General features: G+C 40.7%; 1 protein-coding gene across 4 annotated transcripts in view; it reads left to right on the forward strand.

The window, feature by feature from the left end:
* CDKAL1 (CDKAL1 threonylcarbamoyladenosine tRNA methylthiotransferase) overlaps positions 1 to 25,636 on the forward strand; it is a 626,106-nt gene that overhangs the window by 577,876 nt on the left and 22,594 nt on the right. For 3 of the 4 annotated variants that reach the window (XM_032776978.2, XM_032776979.2, XM_075062870.1), the window contains 2 exons: positions 13,005 to 13,088; positions 16,887 to 17,051. In XM_032776978.2, the coding sequence (XP_032632869.1) occupies positions 13,005 to 13,088; positions 16,887 to 17,051 (249 nt within the window). Of the gene's footprint in view, positions 1 to 13,004; positions 13,089 to 16,886; positions 17,052 to 19,877; positions 19,961 to 25,636 lie in introns of those variants that run through there. The other variant, XM_075062869.1, reaches the window with a different exon arrangement.

The raw sequence follows: 25,636 nt of genomic DNA on the forward strand, positions 1-25,636 counted from the left end.
TTTTAAAATAGTGACACACTACCGTATTTATAATTTTTTGTCAACTTTAGCCGATCCACGATTAACATGTTTTGTTTGGTAAAATAGAATTTTTCCGAATTATTATTCTGGTATGTTAATGAAGAGGTGCTCATTTGCAAATAACTATTTAGTCAACAACTACAATCTGGCAGCTTGTTTAAAAAAAGACGTTAAAATGCAGCCACAGATCTGCTGTATTGAATGTGCTATTGCAAAAAAAAAAACATTAAGCAGTCGTATCACATTTATCACTTTTAATGAATCTTTCGCTTTGGTCCCATTGTAAACCCTTGATGATATTCCTGTCATTCAACCATGTGGCTCCAAAAGCATCAACTGTTCTAAAGTCTTAACATACCTTAGGAAGGGGGAGGGGGGGAACCCTCCAGTGTCTAATTTTTGGTCATCTATAAGCTGCCTTTAAAATAAAAGAAAATCATATTACCATATCTTCATTAACATTATCACCCTCTGACCATGTTCTGATGTTTGTATTAGCAGTCTTGGATTCATGTATTCAAAGGGAGTTCTACTTATCCTTTTGAAAAGAAGGCTGATAAATATTTATACGTTTTAACTCTTTCAGGCAGCGCTGCAGTTTTCTATTTTTAAAGCCATTAAAATACTTTTTGGAGAAATTAGTTAATGTGAATTTTATTCAGTGGTAATTTTCCAGCTTCTAATATGCTGAATAAATGGATTCTTGGCATATTTTGCCTTAAAAAAAAAAGTTTTTCTTTCCATGTTATCCATTTTGCTCTGTTCCTCTCTTCTCCATGGGCAAGTAGGAATTTCCATCTAAAATGGAGATATAATTTTTCTACCCTTTCATCACATCAAACTATTGTTTACTGATTCTGGGTTCCTCTTTTCTTATGTGAATGGAAAGAAGGTGCTCCACTATTGTGGTCTATGCATTCTCCTATCTAGCCTCCCCAGACCTTTGTGCTTTCCCTACTTTCCATCATCTGAAAGCTAACCAGCATGTTTTCCTGTCTCTGATGCACTGAAGCTGTCTGCGCACTAAGGCTGGCTATGTCTAAACTTAAAACATGACAGTGGCACAACTGCAGGGCTTCAGTGTAGATCAGGGGTTGGCAACCTTTCATAAGTGGTGTGCCAAGTCTTCATTTATTCACTCTAATTTTAGGCTTTGCATGCCAGTAATACATTTTAACGTTGTTAGAAGATCTCTTTCTGTAAGTCTATAATATATAACTAAACTATTGTTGTATGTAAAGTGAATAAGGTTTTTAAAATGTTTAAGAAGCTTCATTTAAAATTAAATTAAAATGCAGAGCCCCCTGGTCCGGTGGCCTGGACCTGGGCAGTGTGAGTGCCACTGAAAATCAGCTCACATGCCACCTTTGCATGCCATAGGTTGCCTGCCCCCTCGTGTAGACTTTGGTTTATTTCCATAATATAAACAAGGCTTTAGTATGAGAACCTTGCCCCTAATGCAAAACGTGGAATTTGCTAAAATGAAGATACCTAAGATCTTGTCCACCAACCTTTTTGTGTGTTTGTGAAGCTGTTAACAAAAGAATTCAATAATATAAGACTGTGTATAGTTGCTTTAGCAACTGCCACATCATATAGTACTTGCATCACCTCTAGAATATGTAGCACATCTTAAAGAATTGCATTCAGTAATACTAGCCATGAGCGTGAGTAGTTTTCAATATTTTAATAAGGGGAAGTTAAAGGGATATAGCATTTTAAAGACTGAAATATCTGTAAGCTTGGTAGGCTCATTTCACCAGAGGTCAGAGGTTTTTTAAAAAAAATTTAAAGATCCCACACAAGAGAATCTAGTATGGATGTAATTTGCTAATATTTTACAAGAATTCGTTTAAAACTCTATCATAAGTTCCTGGAAACCACCTGAAATGGAAGGTTTCCTATGCGTATTTTTTATCACAAAACTGACATTTCTCCAAAGGCAACCCATTTGCCAGTGCACATCTTTTCCATGTATGATGTTTCTGTTTGTGAATCATGCATCCAAATTTCAAGCATGAAGGGACGGGGGTGGGGGGAGAAATGTAGGACCACATGACACCTACATAACTTAACACCTTTTCTTTCATGTATACTTCTTCTTTAGAGATTTGTACATGGTTTGGTGTCTTTTGTCGGATGACATGAAGAAATGAGGTAGTGGTTTTAATCAGAATTACATTAAAGCAATGGCTGAGGAGTCAGAGAGTGGATGTTCTAAACATTGATTCTAAACATAATACTTTGTGCTTCTGTAACAATGTTCATGAGTTAGTATTCATTATACTCTCTGAACTATAGAAATATTATGACCCACCTTTACACATGTGGAAACTGAGGTGTGGAGAGGCTATCTAATCTACCCAAAGTCCCACAGCAAATCAGTGGCAGAGCTGGGAACAGAACCCAGATCTCCTGCCTCCCATTCCTGACCTTTAACCACATAGGCTGGGCTTACAACGGAGTGAGCCGAACAAGGCAAACTGAAGCAAATTTCACATCTCTGAGAACTTTTTTTCATATGATAATTTATTATGTGGTTAATCAGACTTGAAAATATAATTTGACAGAACTGATGTAAAAATAAACTAAATTTCTGATTCCCTTTTAGAACGGAGGAGCAATGAAAAGGAACGAGAGCAAAACATAAACTTACAGAATTTAAAAGGAAGCAGTTACTTTAAGGACCAGTTGTCGTTTTTAGGTCACCGCTGACATGTCTGAATATAATTTTCATGTGAAGTGCATGGCAGGGCTTGTATGTGCTTGAAGAAGCTACATTTTCACAGCAGGAGACCAAATCAGAATGAAGCAGTCAGATGCAGGTGCACAGTAATAGAAGCAGGCTGTTTACCCTGAAGCTTGAATACTGGGCCAAGAAAGCAGACGCACTCTAGCTCCAGCTCCAGCTCTCTCTCTCTCTCTGGTAGCGGTGCCAAAAGTATTCATAAGGGGACCAAATAATTGTTGTTCAGTTGTGTTTAATGAGATGCATTGCCCGCTGCTCAACGACTGAGGCACTTCCTTTTGTTGTGCTAATTAGGTATTATTAGAGCTGGCTGTCCTTTATTTATACCTAATCCTTCCTGCTTGCTCATCCTCAAGCCAGGCTGGCAAAGGGTTGAAAGACGGAGGTTTATACTGCATGCATCTGTTGTATAAACCTGTTTTAAACTCTTAAGTAGTGTAGCGGTAAGAGGCATAGTATGTGTACACATTACAGTCTATATACACATCACGGAAAATAAAATCATTGCAATTTAACATTTAGAGGCTGATCAGTCTAATAAAGCTAGTCTAAAAGTGCCTTATTTTTGGATCCTAAGCATGCCATTTTTGTTCATTTGAATTTACAATGAAATAAAATGTGAAATCTTGGTGAAGTTTGACTACTTTGTGCTTGGGATTCTAGCTTGTCCTAATGAGAGCTGGTACCTTGACTGTGCCCAAAGCTCTTATCAAAATAGCAAACAACCTGAAAAATGTAAGTAAGGAAAAATTACTGACTGATATAAAGCATAAAATGGCAGTATTTTGCAGTGCTGGGGCTAAGCTGCCAAAATGATCTAATTAGTTTGGTGAGCTCAGTAGTGTCCAGTGTCTGTTTTTGTTTTTTAAATGCATGAAATTTGTTTCAAAATACAGCTTTCATTCTCTCTGTAAAAGGTTGGTAGTCTGTTTTCCTAAATAATTAAATTCTTGTTTTAGTACATAAGGCAGCATGCTCTGGAGGACTATGTACGGGACTAGGAAACTCCTGAGTTGTGGTCTTCATTCTAAGGGTACGTCTACACTACGGGATAATTCCGAATTACATTAAACCGGTTTTATAAAACAGATATTATAAATTCGATTTCACGCGGCCACACTAGGCACAGTAATTCGGCAGTGTGCGTCCAGGTCCGAAGTTAGCATCGATTTCTGGAGCATTGGCATGTGGGGTCCTCATATCCCGTAGCTATCCCATAGTTACCCTGCAGCTCCCCCGCCCCTTGGAAATTCTGGTTGAAATCATTGTCATGGGTGGTTCTGGGTAAATGTCGTGCAGTCATTTCTTCCTCCGGGAAAACGAACAGCAGACAATCCTTTCGGCGCCCTTTTCCTGGATGCCCGGCAGACTCCGCCATAGCAGGCAACCATGGAGCCCGCAGCTTATTTTTTTTAACAGTCACGCGTATGTGTACTGGATGCCGCGGACAGAGGCGATACTCCAGCGCTGACACAGGCACCATTCATTTGCTTTTGCATGATAGCTAGAAGAGGGTTCCAGTCCGTTCTGTACCGTCTACTCCCGGCAGTAAACTGGCAATGAGATGACGGTTTTTCTCTCCCCTCTGTTCTGTCTATTGCTATCAGAGTGCCCGGGGCTGAAGTCGGCCGGGGGCGCGAAAGCAAAACTGGGAATGACTCCCGAGTCAATCCTCTTTATGTTTCTAAAAAATAGATGTCATCCCTGCCTAGAATGGGCAAGGTGTACTACAGGACAGTGTATCAAGAGCAAGCTGCTCCGTGTAGTATTCACAGGGGTGCCGCTGCAGCAACCCCACCCGTGCTTTCCCTCCTCCCCCAACCTTCCTGGCTACCGTGGCAGTGTTCCCCCCATTTGTGTCATGAAGTTATAAAGAATGGCAGGAATAAGAAACACTGAGTTTTAGTGACATAAATGAGGGGGAGGCGAGCCTCCCGGTGCATGATAGCCCCAGCAGGACATTAAGCGGTGTGGGGAGAGGAGCCCAGCATCCCACTGCTTGATAGTCGCAGGCAGTACAGAATCTTCTTTACAATAAAGGAGGGCCTGATTGAAGCTCAGGCCCCAGTTGCTAATGATGAAGAGCGGTTTACCAGCCGTTCTGTCCCATCTACTAGGAGTGACCAGAACAATTCCTGTTTTTTACCCACGGGCGCCCCTCCGGCCGCCTCATCTCAGCAACATGTAGGTATTGAGCAGTTATCAAGCATGGAGCACTCAGGGTTCATAGGACCCGTTACCAGTCCTACGGCACGGCGTCTGCCACCGTAGAGGGAGAGGAGCAAATACTGCGCTTCACTGCTGCAAGGCATGTAGCGTCTACCAGCAGCACTAGTAGAACATAGGGTGACACTGAAAGGAAGTCAAGAAATGATTATTCCTTCTTCACGTGGTGGGTGGGGAGTAACTGGGAGCTATTCCCCTGAACCACGCAGACAATGTGTTTGAACTACAGGCATTGAGAGCTCAGCCAAGAATGCAAATACTTTTTCGGAGACTGCTGTGGACTTGGGATAGCTGAGTCCTCACGTAACCCCTCCCTCCATTAAGCGTCCATTTGAGTCTCTGCTTCCCGTTACGCTTGTCACGCAGCACTGTGTAGCCTGGAAGATTTTTTTCAAACGCTTTAAGCATTTCGTCTTCTGTAATGGAGCCTCGATACTACAGATTTGTCTCCCCATACAGCGATCAGATCCAGTATCTCCGTATGGGGTCCAGCTGGGAGCTCTTTTTTGATTTGGGACTGCATCGCCACCCGTGCTGACAAGCTCCATGCTGGCAAACAGGAAATATAATTCAAAAGTCACGGGGCTTTTCCTGTTACTGCCCACTGGCATCAAGTTCTGCTGTCCAGAGTTTCGGTTCAGTGGTGCACTGTGGGATACCGCCCGGAGGCCAAAATGAACGTCGATTGCGGCCACACTAACCCAATCCAATATGTTTATACATTTTGCGCTACTTCTCTCAGTCGGGGTGGAGTACAGAAATCGATTTAAAGAGCCCTTTATATCGATATAAAGAGCGTTGTAGTGTGGACGGGTACAGCGTTAAATTGATTTAACGCTGTTTAAATCGATTTAAACGCGTAGTGTAGACCAGGCCTAACACTTGTTCACTGTGAGGCCTTGGAAGTCTCACTTAATCTCTGTTTCTTCAATTGTAGAATGGATCATAGAGGTGTTGCTAGAATTAATAGGTTAATGTTTGCATGATTCTGAAGATGCAAAGCCCTATGTGGGGTTAATATTTTGGTGTTATGCAAATATAATTTGTCATACAAATATAATTTAGAAAACAACAAATGGGAAATCCATCCATTCTGCCATCTGGAAGTGGCCAGCATTGATAACACCTCCCCCACACCCTCATCCCCGCAAGACAGAGGTCATCTAATAAGAGTTTTGAAAGGGAGAAAGTAGACACTTGTTGTTCAGGTCAGATTTATACACAGCTTTTGTACTAATCTAACTTTGTTGGTGAGAGATGTGATTTTCTCAAAATAGTCACATTTGTATAGCCGCCTGAGTTGTCGCAGTTGTATTGATATAAAGATGCCTTATATTGGTATAGTTTATTTCCCTTACTTTATACTAATATAATTGCCTCCATGCTGGGGGTTGCACCACTTGACCTATTCCACTTTCAAACTGGGATAGTTAAGGCAGTACAAAAATTGCGTGTTGACAAGCCCCCGGAAAACACTGATGGTCTCTGTCAGAGGTTCTGGCACCAGGTTTATAAATGGAGAAGTTGATGTCATACAAACTGGAGAAGCAGCATTGGATTGCAGAAAACAGAAGATGGCACTAGAGAGAGTGTGGGGGAAACGTGGACTGAAGGAAAAAGGAACTTAGTATGTTTGGTCACACATTTCTATGGAGAGAAATTGTTGAGAAATCTTTGACATGTTGCCTTCATTCCTCATAGCTTTGTGCACATGCTTGCACTCTCTCTTGTCACCTGGCCTCCACCCACTGTAATGTGAAGAGTGAACAGCTAAGATGCTTAAATGAATACCACAAAACGCTTAATTATAGTTCCTGAGAAATTTGGTCTCTACTGGCTAAAGATAATTTTGTCCCCTAAGAAATAGATGCAATAATTTGAAACAGGATTTAGGGATGGGACCTAAGAATGCTCCTTTTCATGAACATCGTTATTAAAATGTTTATTCATGATTTAAATATTGAGACATTAGAACAATTTACACTGAAAAGTAGGGGCATTCTAAACTATATGTTGCTTAAATTAGTTTAGGCTTTCTGGTAAAGAGGGCTAAAATATTCTTGCATCTATTTATCAGAATACTCTGTTATCACAACAAAAGCAGAATTTCTGTTAACTGTTAGTATTTCCAAATACCATATACAAAGGAAACGTTTTTTTTCTATGGGATCTAAACTCTGCCAAAACCATTGCTCTGTAATTTTGGGGGTCAATGGGCCTGATCCAAGCGCCTCTGAAATCAACAGAGAGACATTCACTGACTTCAGTGGAAATTGGATTGAACCCTACCAAGATTTTGTCAGTGTAAGTCACTGGAGATGTCTATCAATAACTTTCTTTGCAGTATATTATAAGGCCTTGTTTTATGACAGTATTTTACAACATACAGAAATGCAGGCATTCTTAAAACCTTTCTAAAAACTACTTTTAGCCCAAGAGAGGCTGTTTAAACATCCCCACCCCCCAAAAAAACACAGCTTTGCGTAAGCCTGAGAAAAGAAGAATGCATGAACAGTCAGAAGAATTACTCTATTCCCTGAAGAGCATGCACCACATGCTCTGGCTGTTGTGAATGATTAATCAAAATGGAAAGGTTATAATTTTCATTAACTAAATAAGAATAGGACCATACTTTTTTTCCCAAGTGTAATTACAGTGGTTCATTGGTGACATTACACTGCACTAATTAGTCTAAAGGAGTATATGGGGTCAGTCTTTTGCAGTGACACTAGAAATATTATTTCATTGTTTAAGGTCAGAACCTTGTATTTAACATATTCCGAGCAGCTTTGATAAAAACTAATCTGACTAAAGCGAAAAAAGATGTTTGACGTTTCCCACCATTTATTCATTTTAGAAAACCGGTCAGCTGAAAAAATTGCATTTTATGATATTCAAAAAAGGAAGAGCTGAGTTACAAAATTGTGTCACAGTTTATTGTAGGATGGACAAAAATGATATATAAGTTTATTGAAATAATTTGGTTACCTGGTATGAGATTTATAAACTGCCTGGCAACTGTTGTGTGTAGGAGGGGATTAGAGCAGTAGTGCTTGTTGAACTCTCTGTGCATACAGTGTAACTGAGAAATTAGCATTTGTCTCACACAAGGTGTCCGGCAGGTCTGCTACTGCTGCTGTTGCTATTTTTCAAACTGTCTGCAAGAAACAGTGAAATCCTGCTCCAGTAAGATTCCTGAAGTCTTTCTAAGCCAAAACTCCAGGACAAATATTTAGTTCCAAATATTGGGTAAGAATTGTTTCTGAGTAAGTTGCAGAGTCATTTTCTAGACTCCAGAAGTCAGCTTTCACATATACTTTTGAAAATAGACAAGAGGAGAAAAACAATAATAAAAATGCTTGTTTTCATTTATGAGTCCATACGTGAAAAGGCAGCAAAGATGACTGTTATGACTTCTGGCTTGTTATCCACATATTTAAATCTTTCAAAGGAGAGGTAAAACTGAGTATTCACAGTATGTTGGACAAATTTCAGTTTTGCTAGCTACACTCTGCCTATTAATATTTCTCCTTTATTATAACTGGAATACACTGTGCTCATTTTCTGTCTTAAAATGATATGTGATCATGTAATGCTGTAGTTCCCGTATGTTCAGCAACTTAACTGATTAACTACAACTTTGTATTTTCTCCTCTCTTCCCCATGTTCGCTAGAATTTTGAACATATTAATTCTATGATTACCCCGTGGATCAAAGGGACCTATGTTCATTGTGCCCATGTATGCTCCTGACGGCCTTGGTCAGAACAGCTGGCAATGCATGTATGAAAAAGCCACGGCTTATTTCAAATGAACAAAACCATTTTGTTCTCTACTAAATGATCAAAAACTTTGTGTTCTCTACAATTATTTTTCACATATGAATAGTGATGCTTTTTCCCCCTCCAACTAATAATGTTTAACTCTGCCTTATAACTTTTTAAGTTGATTTATCTGTTAGCACAGACATTCTTAATTATAGCAACAAAGATGACTTTCAGTTCCTTCATTCCTCTGCATTTATTCCCAAGAAATTGCCCACTCAAACAACAGCTGCCATCCTGAAGGCTTTGGCTTTCCTTTGGGCTGATGTTATTCACATATGTTATCCTTTGACTGCAGTCTCTTGTCCAATTTCTCTTCCGCTGCTGTCCTTTTTCCACTGCACCTGTCCATCCCACTCTCTCGAGGTATGATAAGAGGGTCCCAGAAGGAGCATTCTTTTGGCTCCATCTGGAAATCCTACAGCTCAGCCTTGTCTTGGACCCAAGGAAACAGAATGCTTACTAAACCACCTGACGTGTGAGGTAGTATGAGAACGTTAAGCAATTGGACTAGAACTGCCAGTACCCAACAGAAGTTGGAGTAGGTTGATGTTGCTGTGGTGATATATCAGTATATTTTGACAATAAGTTACCATGTTGGTAAACATTGCAGTACAATGTCAGGACATGAGTGACTGGTCATTTTTGACCTTCTTCAGTGCCATACAATGGCAAAGTGTTGCCCCCAAAATGAGTACTGATGGTCTGAAGCTTCCTCCCACTCTTTGCAAAAATATGTACTGTGGGCCCACTTCCTGCTGTAGTACTGCAAACCCATTCTGGATTCCCTTTGCATCTTAAAATCATTGCCAGAAATTTCATGGAGACAACAGCTTATGTACCAAATGACTGGAGGATAGCTAATGTGATGTCAATTTTTAAAAAGGGCGCCAGAGGTGATCCCAGCAATTACAGGCAGGTAAGACTAACTTCAGTATTGGGCAAAGTGGTTGAAACTATAGTAAAGAACAGAATTGTCAGACACATAGATGAACATTATTTGTTGGGGAAGAGTCAACATGGTTTTTGTAAAGGGAAATCATGCCTCACCAATCTACTAGAATTTTTTGAGGGGATCAACAAGTATGTGGACAAGAGAGAATACAGTGGATAAAGTCTACTTGGATTTTCACAAAGGCTTTGACAAGGTCTCTCACCAAAGGCTCTTAAGCAAAGTAACCTGTCATGAGATAAGAGGGAAGGTCCTCCCATGGATTAGCAACTGGTTAAAAGATAGGAAACAAAGGGTAGGAATAAATTACCAGTTTTCAGAATGGAGAGAGGTAAATAGTGGTGTCCCCCAGGGGTCTGTCTGTACTATTCAACGTATTAATAATGATCTGGAGATAGGGGTAAACAGCGAGGTGGCAACATTTCCAGATGATACAAAACTACTAAAGATAGTTAAGTGCAAAGCAGACTGCAAAGAGCTACAAACGGATCTCAAAAACTGGGTGACTGGGCAACAAAATGGCAGATGAAATTCAACATTGATAATGGCAAAGTAAAGCACAGTGGAAAACATAATCCCAACTACACATATAAAATGATGGGATCTAAATTAGTTGTTACCACTCAAGAGAGAGCCCTTCGAGTCATTGTGAATAGTTCTCTGAAAACATCCACTCAGTGTGCGGTAGCAGTCAAAAAAAGCAAACAGAATGTTGGGAATCCTTAAGAAAGGGATAGATAAATAAGACAGAAAATATCATATTACCTCTGTATAAACCCATGGTGTGCTGACATCTTGAATACTGTGTGCAGATGTGGTCGCCCCATCTCAAAAAGCCTATATTCTAATTGAAAAAGGTACAGAAAAGGGCAAGAAAAATGATTCAGGGTATGGAACAGCTTCTTTATGAGGAGAGATAAGATTGAGACTTTACAGAGACGACTAAGTGGGTATTTGATAGAGGTCTATAAAATCATGACTGTGTGGAGAAAGTAAATAAGGAAGTGTTATTTACTCCTTCTTAGAACATAAGAACTAGGGGTCACCTAATGAAATTAGTAGGCAACAGGTTTAAAACAAACAAAGGGAAGTATTTCTTCATACGACGCACAGTCAACCTGTGGAACTCTTTGCCAGAGGATGTTGTAAACGACAAGACTATAACAGGGTTCAAAAAAGAACTAGATAAGTTCATGGAGGCTAGGCCCATCAGTGGCTATTAGCCAGGATGGGCAGGGATATTGTCCCTAATCTCTGTTTGCCAAAAGCTGGGAACAGGCAACAGGATGGATCACTTGATGATTGCCTGTTCTGTTCATTCCCGCTGGGTGATCTGGCATTCCTCGCTGTCGGAAGACAGGATACTGGGCTAGATAGACCTTTGGTCTGATCCAGTATGGCCGTTCTTATGTAAGAAGGGGAAGTGTTCCCTATAATCTTATTACACTGACAGTTGTTTCCACTGGCCTTTAGACATGCACTTGCAAAACCCTTCTGGGGATTTGAATTGAATAATTGTTACAGTGAGAGAAAAATAGCATGGAAAATTTGGAGACATAGTATTGTTACATTAGATCTGTTTTACTAAAACTTTAATTCTAGCATTATTTGTAATTACAGAATTCCCTGAGAACCATTGATAAATACTTTAACTGTGTTATAAATAACTCTCAAACATTAAAATGTGTACAAACAAGCACAGTTTTCTCCCTGTAGGAGTCTCTCTATCCTAATCTCTACCAGCTCTTAATCCATGATTATTTCTACTAATTTTTAAAGAAGATCCAAAAATTATGTTTAGTGTGTTTTTTCTTCACTACTTGAACTGTGTAAATTCAATCATTTTATCTGGGTCTTTCTAGCTTTCTCAAAGTGATTGTTTCATAGAAGGACCTCACAGTTTTTGTGTAACAGCCATTTCTCAGATGTGGTGGAAGTGATTTTTCTTTAAGTGACAGGTGGTCTTTAATAGAGCTTTGTTTACATATACTACATGCTTAAAAGCTAGAACAGTTGACAAGTTTCAAAATGGGGGATAAGAATAAAAGCAATTAACAAATTCAGTTTGCTGAGAAGCAGTAATTCGAAGAATGTATTTGTCAAACAAGTCAGAAAAAATCCAGTCTGCGTTCAGATAAAACGTTCAGCTGCAATTGGCCCAAGCTAAAAACATGGATACGAATATCCCTGAGCTAGGGAAAAGTCCAGATCTAAACTTCTTAAGGCAGTGTAAGAATGCATCAAACCAAAACCACTCATTCAAACACCTCTGAACTTTGAGAAAATTCAAGTCTTGATCTATACTTGATTACTCAGGCCTATCTCTAAATACACTTGGCTCCCCATGCTCAACTTTTTGGCAATGTCATAAAATATGATTGGTGCCTTTTAAAAGATACTATTCACAATGGGCCATGTTTGGAGATAATAAATATGTGATAGCTTTTTTTTCCAATGATTATGCTCCCTTGAATGTTGTTGAATCTGTGTGTTTTGTTAAAAGATTTCCTTCTCATAGTCATAGTCGTCTTAATCCAGGAGTGAAAAACTGTGATGACTACACCTATTGCCATGGGAACGAATATGATGTCACAAATACAGCATTGTGATATTGCTGCAGAGGGAAGAGGAAGATGGGCTGTGAAGGAATAAACCATTTTTGTTTTGTGTAGAAAATGTGGTTAAAGAATTCTGAAAAATGTGAAAGGTATATGGACTTGTTTTGTCCTGGTATATCTGGAGGTTTTCCACAGTATCACAGTTCCTCATCACTCACAGATGGTTATTACTATTTCATTGTATCATTATGAAATGTCAACAAATTTGGATCTGGCAGCAGCCTGTGTCTAGCTCATTTTTACAAATTATTGCAAATAATCCAGAAAGCTGCTTTGTTTGCTTTTGTGAGGTTGTGGATGTCAAAATTATTTTGATTTCTGACACCCTATTCATAACGAGTGAAAAAATCAGATTGACTTTTTGCATTAAAGTTTCACATTTGAACAACATGTGTATACACCATGCATTTTCAAACTATGTTAATTTCATGTAATCAGATGGTCAATATTATCTTACAGGCAGTTTAATGTATTTAATTTTCTTGTTTTAGCGGCTAAATTAGCCAAAGGCACTCTGTTAAATTCAAGAGGAAGTTTCTAGAGACATTCTCCTTCAGGGAGTATTTTATGGGTTTTACTCTCAGACTCGACTCTTTTTATCTTTCTATATTCCAGGTTGGTGAGAGACAGAGAGTTCTGGTAACAGAAGACTCTTTTGATTGCCAGTTTTACGTCGCTCACAATCAATTCTATGAGCAGGTACTGTAAAATAAATAAACAAAATTAAAATCTCAGTAATTTTCTTTTTACTTTCTGGTAATCTCCCTAAACAAGGGCCAACAGTAAAAGTGCTACATTCAAAAGAAAGGCAAAGGAGAAAATGCTGCCTACCAAGAGGGGTACAACTATCTAGACTCATTAATGAGAGATTCTGGATCGTGGTGTTTTGTAGCTGTGAAAATACCATAAATGAATTAAAAAATACGTAATGGATATTTGTGTACATGGATACACATAAAAACTGATAATTTTCAGTAATCTTTGAGATAGCACTTCTGGATGCTGCAATTTGGCAAAGTCTTTGTTAAAAAGGAATAGAAAAAAGGCAAGAAAGATCTTGATTCAGAAGAGGTTTTGCCTCTCATGTTTAGACTCATAGCACTTCAATCTTAAATTTATGCAATTTGTTTTTAAGTATTTGTTTGCAAATGAAGCCCTTCCACGTAGAACACGCTTCTGAACTACAATACCCGCCTCACAAAATTATCAGCATTACCTAAATGCAGATAATATGTGTTAATCTAGTTTTCTTGCAATTGTCTGTATTTCACTTAGTTTTGCAAAAAAAAAAAAAAGGGGGGGGGGAATAAGCTAGTATGCCTTTCTTTTACTGCCATATAACATTGCAAGCACCTGTCTAATTTTCTGCATAATGTATGGAAGATCTCTTTCAGCATTGTGTCACCTTCAACCTTGGGTGCCGTACAGTGCTTTGCTGCTGTAGATCCCAGCCTGGCTTTCTCACAGTAAGCCTATAAGCATGCAGGTCACACCCCAAGTGTCTGTGTACTACATAGCCCTGGCTAGCAGCTCTAACCCTAGCAGCCTGTCTACAGCCCCACTGATTTTCACCAGCCCTGGTTACAACCAGCAGGGTGATCCCAACACACTCCCAGTCCGGAATTTCCCCAGAACCGTGTGTCCTGAAGTGTTCAGCCCTCACTTGGACGATTCAGAGAAATAGTAAGGTTCATTGCTGCTTTAAAGAGACAAAAGCACATTACAGCTTATTATCTTAAGGGCAGGGGGGAATACAACCTTCCCTTCAAGCACCGCACTGAGATGGTTTATAGTAAAAATAAAACACATTCATTAACAAAATATAGATGTTCGAATTTAAGGAAAGAAGATAGGGTTACAAGTAAAATGCTTTCTAGTGGCTAAGACTTGACTTAACAAGCTGCAGTCTTTGTTCAAAGTAGATTTCTTGCCGATCTCCTTTTGGCCACCAATGAGTAGCACAGAAGCACAAGGTACTGGTTTCTCTTATCTCCATAGGTGAAAGATCTTTGCCTAAGCAAGTTTCTCATTCAGTTTCCATAGCCTTCAGCCCCCCCTTGGTTGAATTATCCATCTTTCTCAGCTTGCAAGAACTCTGTTCCCTTGTGTCTCTCTAATGATAGATACCAAAGATGGCTTCTGTCTTTCTCATATCTTCCAAAGTTCAATTACTTTTTTGCAAGAGGCAGAATGACCTCATGCTGCTGTTTGCTTTCTGTGGGATTCGCATTCCCTTGTTTGTAAATGGACTTCCATAGTTTTGATTCTACCATACTTAATGTACATAGAAGACAGATAAATAGCTGTGCCATTCCCTCCTGTATGAGAGAGACCTTTTTCTTCCTTTGTTTGGACACAGACTGTAAATCCCAATATCCGTGAATATCTATAATTCCTTATGTAGTGTTAATACATACATTTTACAGTAATATTTATCAGCTTGTCATGGGCTTTCATAGAATATCATTCAATAAGCTTTTATAATAGTTATATTTTATACAATTAGTTGATTCAATTGCTTATGACTTAAAGTTCAGACCCTCTGTTTTTATAGCCCAGAGAAAGCTGTCTGCTCTCCCACTTGTTAGCTTCATAGCTTTGTATACCTAGATCTAGGACAGACCTGTTTACTAACTCCCCTTGATATGCCTGGTTTAAGTACACTTTAGTCATAAGCCCAGCATATATCCATAATTCTTAATACACACTATGTACACACATCATTTTTAAATAGATAAGAAGCAGGAAGCCTGCCAAACAATCAGTGGGGTCACTGGATGATTGAGGTGCTAAAGAAGTACTCAAGAAAGACCAGGCCATTGTAGAGGAACTAAATGAATTCTTTCATTCAGTTTTCACTGCAGATGATGTGAGGGAAATTCTCACACCTGAGCCAGTCTTATTATGTGAGGAATTATATTATTCTGAGGAAATGACCCAGATTCAGGTGTCAGTAGAGGTGGGTTTGGAACAAATTGATAAATTAAACAGTAATAAGTCACCAGACTAGATGGTATTCACCCAAGAGTTCTGAAGGAACTCAAATCTGAAATTGCAGAATTACCAATTGTGGTATGTAACTTATCACTTAAATCAGCCTCTGTACCAGATGATTGGTGAATAACTAATTGATGGCAATTTTTTTAAAATAAACGCTACAGAGGCAATCCTGGTAATTACAGGCCCATAAGTCCAACTTCAGTACCAGGCAAATTGGTTGAAACTATAGCAAAAAGCAGAATTATTGGACTCATAGATAAACATGATATGTTGGGGAAGAGTCATTATGGCTTTTTAAATCATGCCTCACCAATCTATTAATATTCTTTGAGGGGTCAACAAACATGTGGACAAGCGTGATCCAATGGATATAGTGTATTTAGACTTTCAGAAAGCTTTTGACAAGGTCCCTCACCAAAGACTCTTAAGAAAAGAATCATGGGATGTCTACACTGCAGTGTAAGCCCAAGGTTAGTAGAACTCAAACTTGCAGGCCCTGGGTTTCTTAACCTAGGGCTTGAGTGTCTACACACATTTGTAACCCAGGTTAGGAGTTGCTGAACTCTGGAGCCTGGGGCTCCAGAGTCTACACTGCATTATGTAGGCCCGAATCCAACCACCTATATCCAAAACTTTCTAGCACCCTCCCAAAATGTGGCCGCTCTAAGCCCTTTGTTCATGGTGCAGTGTAGCAAAACTTGATTGTCCACCAAACTTGACTGTCCAGAGGACAAAAAAAAGTTGACCCATGGAATTGTGGAGTTCTTTTGGCAGACTTGCAGAGCATGAGTCCAGTGGTGCTACACCTACACTGCAAAGCAAGAGGGCTTGACTGCTGGGTCCTGGCTTGACTGAAGCTCAGACCTTCCACCTCCATGGAGTCCTGGGACCCTGGATCTGAGCCCTGAGTTACTGCAATTTGTGTAAAGATGGAAGTGGGGGTTAAGCCTGAGCCTGAGTGGAAACCCCGGGCTTATGTTGAAGTGTAGACATACCTCAAGAGGCCACAATCAAGATATGGCTGAGGCTCTGTATAAACACATATGGACATTGTTTATGCCATGAAGATCTTACAGCTGAAGAACCAATAGGTTATCATGTAATAAAGAGATGAAAAAAGAAAGAGTTAGAGACATCTAGTAGAGTTATCTTGAGCAAGTAACCTTCAAAGGTGTTTGGATTTGATTCCTGATCTAAATTTTGCAGCTCACACCCACCTCTTTTGTCTGCAAAAGGTAGTACTTAGGCAGTTAAGCCTAGTTAAAAAGAGCAGACCTAATGCTGAATGGCTCTTTAGGAGTACAAATGGGAGATATTACCAAACAGAGATTTTTTTAGGGGGAAGTAGAGCATGCAGGTGAATGATATTTGAGTTTTTCAGGTTTCACGCTAACCTTTCACCAAAACTCTGCTTTCTGAATGAAATCTGTGGTGACTTGAGTCCTAAGACATTCACCACAGGAAATGTCTGTACCATCTGAACAATTTCTTTTAAAGGTTCTCGTGCCAAAGGACCCTGAATTCATGGGTAAAATGGTAGAAGTGGACATTTATGAAGCAGGGAAACATTTTATGAAGGGGCGGCCACTGTCAGATGCCAATGTGTTCACTCCATCCATCACCAGACCGCTAGCGAAAGGAGAGGTTTCCGGTATAACAGAGGTGAGTAAAAGACATCTTCTGCTTTACTACACCAGTAAAACAGCAGCTGTTCGAGAATAATGATTCCAGGCTCTGTTTCTGTTTTCATTTATAGTTCCCTTTTTATGTATGTATGAAGTTTTAATCTTCTGACAGTTTGAAATCTGAATTTAAAAGATGTTTTTGCTAATGCCCATAGCTTTATTTTTTTTGCCTATAAAGACAATAATAAACTTGTTTCTTGTTGCAGGATGTAACATGAGGAAAGAAATTATTAGCAGGGAAAAGATTCAACACCAGTGACTTATGTAATCTAGTATATCTCTAACCTAGTAAACTTTAGGCAGGAATTGTATATTTTTCTTTACCAAACTATTTGTAATATAGAATACATTAATTTTAAGCCTGTATTAAAATACCTCAATGTACATCATTCCAGAGGTTCAGATTCCACCAGTGGAGAGAAATATTGTATACTTCTAACATATTCAGTCGAAGCTAGACAGCTGATTTAGTCGTGCAGAGAACATAAATTTTTTTTTTCTTTTTTTAAATGTAACCTTATCCTGTATTTTATTCCTTGGCAAATATGGCAGTTTACCAAGTGTTCTCTTACATGTCATGGAGATCCTGTTGTAAAAGTTGATGGAGTGTGAAATGAGAATGTGTATCACATTTCTAGGCATCATTTGATGTCCTTTCTCCAGCAGAATTGTTAGGAGCTCCAAAAATATATGTAGTCGTAGTTTAATATGTGGAAGAAAGATACCTGACAATTTATTTAGTCACCTTGCTGCTTCTTCCTTTTCACAGTAAATTGTAGACAAGTATTAATAAGAAAAAACATTTCAGTCATTGTTACAGTGTGAGATGGTTGTTTTAAAATGAACACTTGTGGACTAATGCTCAGATAAGTTAGAATACCTTGAAGAGGTTTGGCTGTGGAAACACAGTACAACAGTGTAATAAATCTGTACGTACAGTAATGTGTTTGACACATCATGAAACATAAGGAATAACTGTGTGTGTGTGTGTGTGTGTGTGTGTGTGTGTGTGTGTGTGTGTGTGTGTGTGTGTGTGTGTGTGTGTGTGTTGTGTGGCTTGTGGTGTGTGTGTGTGTGTGTGTGTGTGTGTGTGTGTGTGTGTGTGTGTGTTGGGTTTTCGGCCTGGCATAGGACTGTTAAGGGAGTAAGCAGCCAAAATCTCAAAGTGTCTGATTGTACTTAACTACTTAAACACAGCTGGTTTTTTCATCACATTTTTTAAAAATAATCCACTGGAACAGAACCAGAGCTGTCATTAAGCTGAGTAAGTGCTGCCAAAAAATTGTAGCATGGGAATGAGCAGACTTGAATGCTGACTGATATTTTATATGTTAAAAGAGAGGAAAAAAAAGTATTAGAACCAACATGATTCAAGTGGTTACAAAACAACTGCAGAGATACAAGCAAGGTGCAAAATTCTCAGGTGATGTGCTACTGCCATATGACCAGCTCCTGTACTGTCCAAATGCAAGGCAACAGGGATATGAAACCTTAAATGGCTTTCATAACTTTTTTGGCTGATTGAGCTTCTTCCTTTGAATATTCGTATTACTTATAGTTTCTTTATTGGACATGTTAAGAAAAGATGGCAGGACCTAGATCTGTAGCTACCTGTGTCATCTTCAATAGTGGGAAGCTAAATCTGACAGTTTTTAACCAGACTTCAGATATTTTCTACTTCCTGCAGTTAGTTCAGCATTTCTCATTAACGGATGTTTCTCTAATACTCAGGAGATGATTCTGGTACTTCCTTTACATACTCTTCTAGGAAATACATAGGATGGCACTCTGGTGTTTTTTTTTCTTTATTGATTTTACACCTCTACCTCGATATAATGCTGTCCTTGGGAGCCAAAAAATCTTACTGCGTTATAGGTGAAACTGCATTATATCGAACTTGCTTTGATCCACCAGAGTGCACAACCTTCCCCCCTCCCCCCGAGCACTGCTTTACTGCATTATATCCGAATTCATGTTCTATTGAGTCGCGTTATATCAGGGTAGAGGTGTACTTGGAAGAAAAGATACTCTTAATAGTTATTATTAGGGTTGGACGTTTGGCAAAAAATTGAGGGACAATTTTTTTTCCCCACAGATCAGCTTGAGCAAACCAATTCTAGCTCAGAATTTTTGTGCAAAAACTGCATGGCAGCCATCTTTGATGTCTTTGGCTTATGGAAAGAAAACAGGGAGATGTATGTTAGACTGTGTGTTGCTCTTTACATTTATAATATGTTATATTCATATGTATGCACACAACAGATTGGGGGAATGGACACAGCTGGGAAAAAATATATTCTGATTCTGCCTCTGGAAGTGGAATAGGGCTCTGCAGTATTGCCAACCTCAAGAGATCAAAAATCATGAGATTGACCCCCAAAATCATGAAGGTTTTTTGTTTTGTTTTTTTAATCAGGTCATGTTTTTAGTGCATCTTTTTTCTCAACTCACTTCTACTTTTTCTGCCAAAGTCTGTGTTAATTTCTGGTCGAAAGTCAACCTTTAATGCACACAAATGTGGACACCTCTCTCTGGCCGCTGACATGGAGACTCCACTTACTTTCTTTGACCCTAAGATAGAGGAACAGCCATTCATTTCTTATTATTGTTTTGATTCTCTCCCCTTCTAGTTTATTTTCTTTGATAAAAGAAAGAGTGGATGGTAAATAGCTTGAGAACCACTGACCTATTTAATGTGTCATGACTCACACTCACATATAGAACTTATATTTTTTAGAGTTGATGAGTTACAGATATATATTAATTAAAGAACTTTACATTAATTCCTGCTTTCTGAATTTAGCATAACAGCATGTGGATAAGTATATCATGAAGGGGTCTTAGACAAAAATGAACATTGTACATTGTATGCAACAGCAGAAGAGAAATATGCTTCTACATATGTAGTACTGCAGTAAAAGAACAGATGACATTCACAAGTAAGTATGAAATAACTCATCAGGGTTAGCTAATGGGCAGTTGACCAGTAACCAGCCTCCTCAGGGAGCACAGTGTTATGTAATGTCCCTTCAATTAAATATTTTTTTAAAAAGAAGTCTGATAAGTATTTGTAATATTCCAAAATTGACAGTGTTTCAATGCAAAGGCTTATTCATATAAGTGATAATATCACAGTAAAAACAACGTGGGCTTGGTTTAGACTTCCGCAAGAAGCAGCACTTCCCAGACTTCCCACCCAAACTTTTCTGCCCCTGAGACTGGGCCTTGCACCCCACCCATGCTGGCTCTACTTCCCCCTGCTCCGGACCCCTTTGCCACAACCCTTTCTTCTTCTTCAAGTGATTGCTCGTGTATTCCACAATAGGTGTGCGTGCTCGCCACATGCACCAGTGCCGGAAGTTTTTCCCCAGCAGTACCCGTAGGTGAGCACCTCAGCGACCCCTGGAGTGGTGCCTCCATGGCGCAGTATAAGGAGCGCTATGTGCTCCTCCCCCACTCCCCCCAGTTCCTTCTTGCTGCCAGTGAAGGTGCTTTGGAACTGCTCTTTTCCAGCTTTGCTGTAGCTCGTCCCCAAAACTGCTTGTTCATTCAGTGTATGGTACCTGTAGTTAGTTAGTTAGTTAGTTTAGTTAGTTTTGTTTAGTAGAGAGCCTGGGTCAGGGCATGCTCCGCTCCCCAGGTTTTAAGTTGTGCGACACTTGTAGGCGATCTCTGCCACTGAGTGATCCGCACACAAACTGTCTGTGCTATTTGGGGAAACCCAGCTTAGCGATTGCTGCAAGATTTGCAAGTCGTTTAAGCCTCAGACCAGGAGAGAAAGGGACATTAGGCTCCAGGCTATTCTGGTGGTCGGCACTGACCCCAGCTCCGGTGCACCACTCCAAGTCAGCACCAGGCCCCACGGTGTCAGTGTGTGGTGACCCTTTGGCACCATTGACCAGTTGGTACTGCTCCCCATCCATGGGGCACACCAAGAAGGCTAGAAATACACCTTCTTTGCCATGGCCCGGAGTAAACCCGGGACAGAGGCTAGACCCATGTCGGGCAGTCCTTGATCCCCACTGGCCTCTAGGCCTCCAACTCAAGTCGAGCGGAGTAGCCCAGCCCATTCAGAGCAGGCCTCCCCGGATGTCCAGATGCCATCCACGCGAGAGGCCCTGCAGGTGGCCCAGGATGTTGTGTCCATGCCGGTACCAGGAGCACCGCCGATGTCGGCTCCGCGCTCCAGAGGCAAGATGCCACTGTGATCTCTGCAGTCTCCTCCAGCTCGGTACCAGTCTCAGTCGAGCATTCCCAACACCATTCTCCGCCCAGTGACCTGTCAGGGCAAAGTCCACGTGGATCCCCCTCGACGCCCACCAGACTGTCTGGTTGGGTTCTGTCCAACTGAGACTCTTGGCACTGCTCAGCCTTGAGGAGTGAACACTGACGGGACTGAGGCAGACGTCATGTCGTCTCAGAGGGGTTATCACAGCTGGTCACGGCATGGACATGGACATGGACGTCGTTCCCGTTTGGGGTCCCGCTCCAGGACCCTGCTACGGCACCGTCTCTGCAGCCCTGAGCATCAGTCGCCAGCATCTCGTCGTGGGTCTACCCGTCAGAGCCGATAGCAGAACAACTGTTACTAATGGTACTAGTCCTCCAGCCAGGCCGAACAACCGGCTCTGCTGGTGCCACAGCACTTTCAGTGGCACTGGGCCCTTTGGCTGGCCCGATGGTACCAGTGGGAACTGTGGTCCCCAATGCAGCCCCCAGTGGGTGCTTGCTTGGTGGCCGGAACCTCAGAAGGACCATCGGCCTCCCTCTCCAGACCTCCGAGGAAGGAGTCGGTGGGATGTACCTGACCTCCAAGCCCCTATACACAGTGTTTCTTAAGGATAAGGTCCAGCTCCGCCCACACCCTTCATTCCTCCTAAAGGTGGTCTCTGCCTATCGCATGGGTCAGGACATTTTTCTGCCGGTCCTCTGCCCCAAGTCCCATGCATCCAGTGAGGAGAGCCTCCTCCACGCTGGATGTGAGACAGGCTCTGGCGTTCTACCTGGAGCGGACTAAGACATTCAGAAAGTCCTCGCAACTGTTCATCGCCTCGGCTGAGCGCATGAAAGGTCAGCCTAACTCCGCTCAGCAGCTCTCCCTCTGGACCACTTTGTGCATCTGTACCTGTTATGACCTGGCGGGAATCCCTTCGCCACCAATTGTGAAGGTGCACTTGACTAGGGCACAGACCTCATTGGCGGCCTTTTTAGTCCATGACCCCATTCAGGACATTGCAAAGTTGCCACGTGGTCTTCAGTTCACACGTTCACCTTGCACTGCGTGATCGTCTCCTAAACCAGGGATGACGCCGGGTTTGGCAGGGCTGTACTCCATCACGAGAGTCTGTGAACTCTTACCCACCTCCAATAGATATAGCTTGGAATCACCTATTTTGGAATACACATGAGCAATCACTCGAAGAAGAAAAGAGAGTTACTTTTTCTGTAACTGATGTGCTTCGAGATGTGTTGCTCATGTCTATTCCACATCCCTCTCTCCGTCCCCTTTGTTGGAGTTGTCTGATAAGAAGGAACTGAGGGTGGGGAAGTGCACAGTGCCCCTTATACCACACCATGGACGCACCACTCCAGGGGTCACTGAGGCGCTCTCCTACAGGTACTGCTAGGGGAAATACTTCCGGCACCGATGCACATGGCGAGCACGCACACTTATTGTGGAATAGACATGAGCAACACATCTCGAAGAACACCAGTTACAGAAAAGGTAACTGTCTTTTCATTCCTCCCTACATCCCACTTTACCCTATTCCCCCAAATCTGTCTCCCCACTGCCTTTCCCCCCCACATCCTCCCCATCCACCTTTCAGTGTCTCTACTGCTCCTCACAATTCCCTGTGTCCTGTCTAGCCTCGTGAACCATACAGTGGCAGTCATTTTGCCTGTGGCCTGGCTTCAGTCTCAGTGAAAACAGTGAGCGGTAGTAGCTCACTTTATTAAGGGCAGCCTCACTGTAACATGCAACAAGACTGTAGGAACCTGGCAGGCATCTTGCTGGCTTCAGCCCCATTGACAGTAATAGGAGATAATCACCATATTGAATAAGAGAAAATTCATGGGTGGACAGCTTTTCGTCATGTTTTCATCATAAAAAAATACCTCAGTCTCTACAGTTGCAATAAAATGAGGTGAGTTGGCAATATTAGACTGTACCAGTTTTTGAAAGAGGAAGTGCAAAACTCATGCATTTTTATTAGCTTTTCCACAATTACAACAAATTAACAGTATGTGGGATGGAGGAGAAATTTTAAATGATGCTTGTACAAAAATTCAAACTTACAGCCCTCTTCCCTTCTTCCTGCCCAACCCCTTCCACACACAAACAGGCTAAGCCAGTTTTGAGGTTCCAAGGAGCTGGCAGCTATACGATGGTAACCAGCTGCCAGATGGTTCTTTTATGTGCCATCAGACTGCTGTCACTCAGCATAACTGTCTCTTAGACAGCCAGAAGCTCTTGTAGTTAGAAGCCAGTATCTTGCAGCTGGCAATGCAAGCAGCTGAGATACCTAGGGGATTTGAGGTAGATATACATACAGTGTCACCAGTATTGGGCCCTCTTCTGCTTCCGTCAGTGGTCCTCTCATTGAAAACTTCTCTTCTCATCCTTTCACTGTCTGTTGGGATGGAGCAGGTTTTCAAGATGGCAGCCATTTGAAGACTCATCTGAATTTAAATTTAAATATAGGCATTGTGGAGCAAGAGGAGTGAGTAAGAAGGATGTAGATCCCATATCAGTGAAGCACTTAAGCATATACTTATGTCCATTCCTATTCAGCAAAGCACTTAAGCACATGCTTAACTCCCAAATAAGTCAGTGAGACTTCAGTACATGCCTTAAAGTTAAGCACATGCATAGTGCTTTGCTGAATAGGAGGGACTGCTGACTTAGGGCCATGACAGTGGTGATTGATGGTTAAGGATATTACAGTGCAGTAGCAAAGTGAATATGTTCTCCATAGTGTACCATAAGCATTATTTAGTGTTATAGTCACTGTTTCAATGGACCCATCAAAAATATGTACTGTTTTGAAAGATTTTACTGTTTCCAGCAATACACTCTCTCTGCTAAAAACAGAAGAATATTTCAAAACTGTACACATAGGCAAACAATATGACAAAGAATAATTTTTTACAATTGAAAACCTCAGAATACAAAGTTACATGTAAACGCAAGCTGCAAACCAGCCTGAACACAGAAAACTGCATATAAATTGCATGATGGGAGAAACCTCAAACAAAGCAGGGTATAGATGACTGTGTGAAACTGTTTGGAGTGGAGCAGGACTGCTCTCATGGGAAGAAGAAGTAGAAGCCCATTCCCTGCCTGCTGCATAACCTCCAGCAGTTTTCTATGATTAGCTCATAGAGAACTCTCAAACTACAATGCAAAATTAGCCAAAATGGCTTCTGCTGTCCCACTTGACAAACATGGGTGAGACTCAGGCAATTAGGGAACCAAAGTCAATGTCATGTAAGTTGTGACCAGTCACCACTGACCATGTTTAAACTTTAAAGAGGTTGTGCAAAAATTTCACGCAAACTTTCATAAAGATTTTACTATCATAAAATGTTCCTAATTTAGTAAATATTTTTGCCAGCTCATAAGCAGACAAAGTTTGAAGGAATATTTCACCCAGCTGTGTGTGTTGCTTTTTAAAAAAAAAAATGTGTAAAAATACATCTCATGTATACATAAGTTGAATACATGTTGGTTAAGGATAATAAAAGCTTCCTTTCACAGTTACCGTCCCCATTAAATCCCACCCTCTTAGAAAAAGCCTGAGTGAATAGATGGGCCTGGCAAAATGCCCTGATGTTCAACCACCTCAGACTCTGTTGGAAAAAGGGAAGAAGTGAGCCTCTGAATTCAGAGCTCTGAACTTAAGAATGCCCAATCTCCAAGTGAACAAATCTAGGGACTGTATTAGATGTGTTATATTCTAAAGCACTGCACAGCTGTTGTTTATCTGGACCAAAATTTTGCCTTAAAAGTAGAATTTTCAGTAAGAGCCACTGACAAGTGTATAGTTATAGTGATTCATAGGAAGATTAGTTTCAAACAAGTAAACTATGATAATTAAATCCTTCCCAGATTTCTCCTGGTTTACACTGCTGTAAACTCTGGTCCAGCAGTAGAAAGTTGGCCAGAAGAGGATATAGCCGTGATGGGAATTTACATCTCATTGTGCCAGATTTAGGTGCCATTCAGCAAAGGCCATAAGCAAGTGCATAAATCCAGTTAAAATCAATGGGACTTAAGCATATGCTTAAGGGCTTTGCTGAATCAGGGTCCTAATGAATTGAGCAACATCTCCATATGCTTTGGGCATTTAAAAAAATGTTGTAGATTGTTTTATAGATCCAAGCAAACTTGTCATGAATTTTTGCCTGCAATCTTTTTTTTTTAAATCAGATAATGAAAATGTGTATCTTAATTCTACAATTAGGGATTAGGTCTGTTGAGTTTCATAAAATATAAAAATAAGATGTAAAGCTATAGACATGACATGCCTACATGTAGGTACATAGGACCTGATTCAGCAA

The sequence above is a fragment of the Chelonoidis abingdonii genome, chromosome 2 (genome assembly GCF_003597395.2).
Source record: "Chelonoidis abingdonii isolate Lonesome George chromosome 2, CheloAbing_2.0, whole genome shotgun sequence".
NCBI lineage: Eukaryota > Metazoa > Chordata > Testudines > Testudinidae > Chelonoidis > Chelonoidis abingdonii.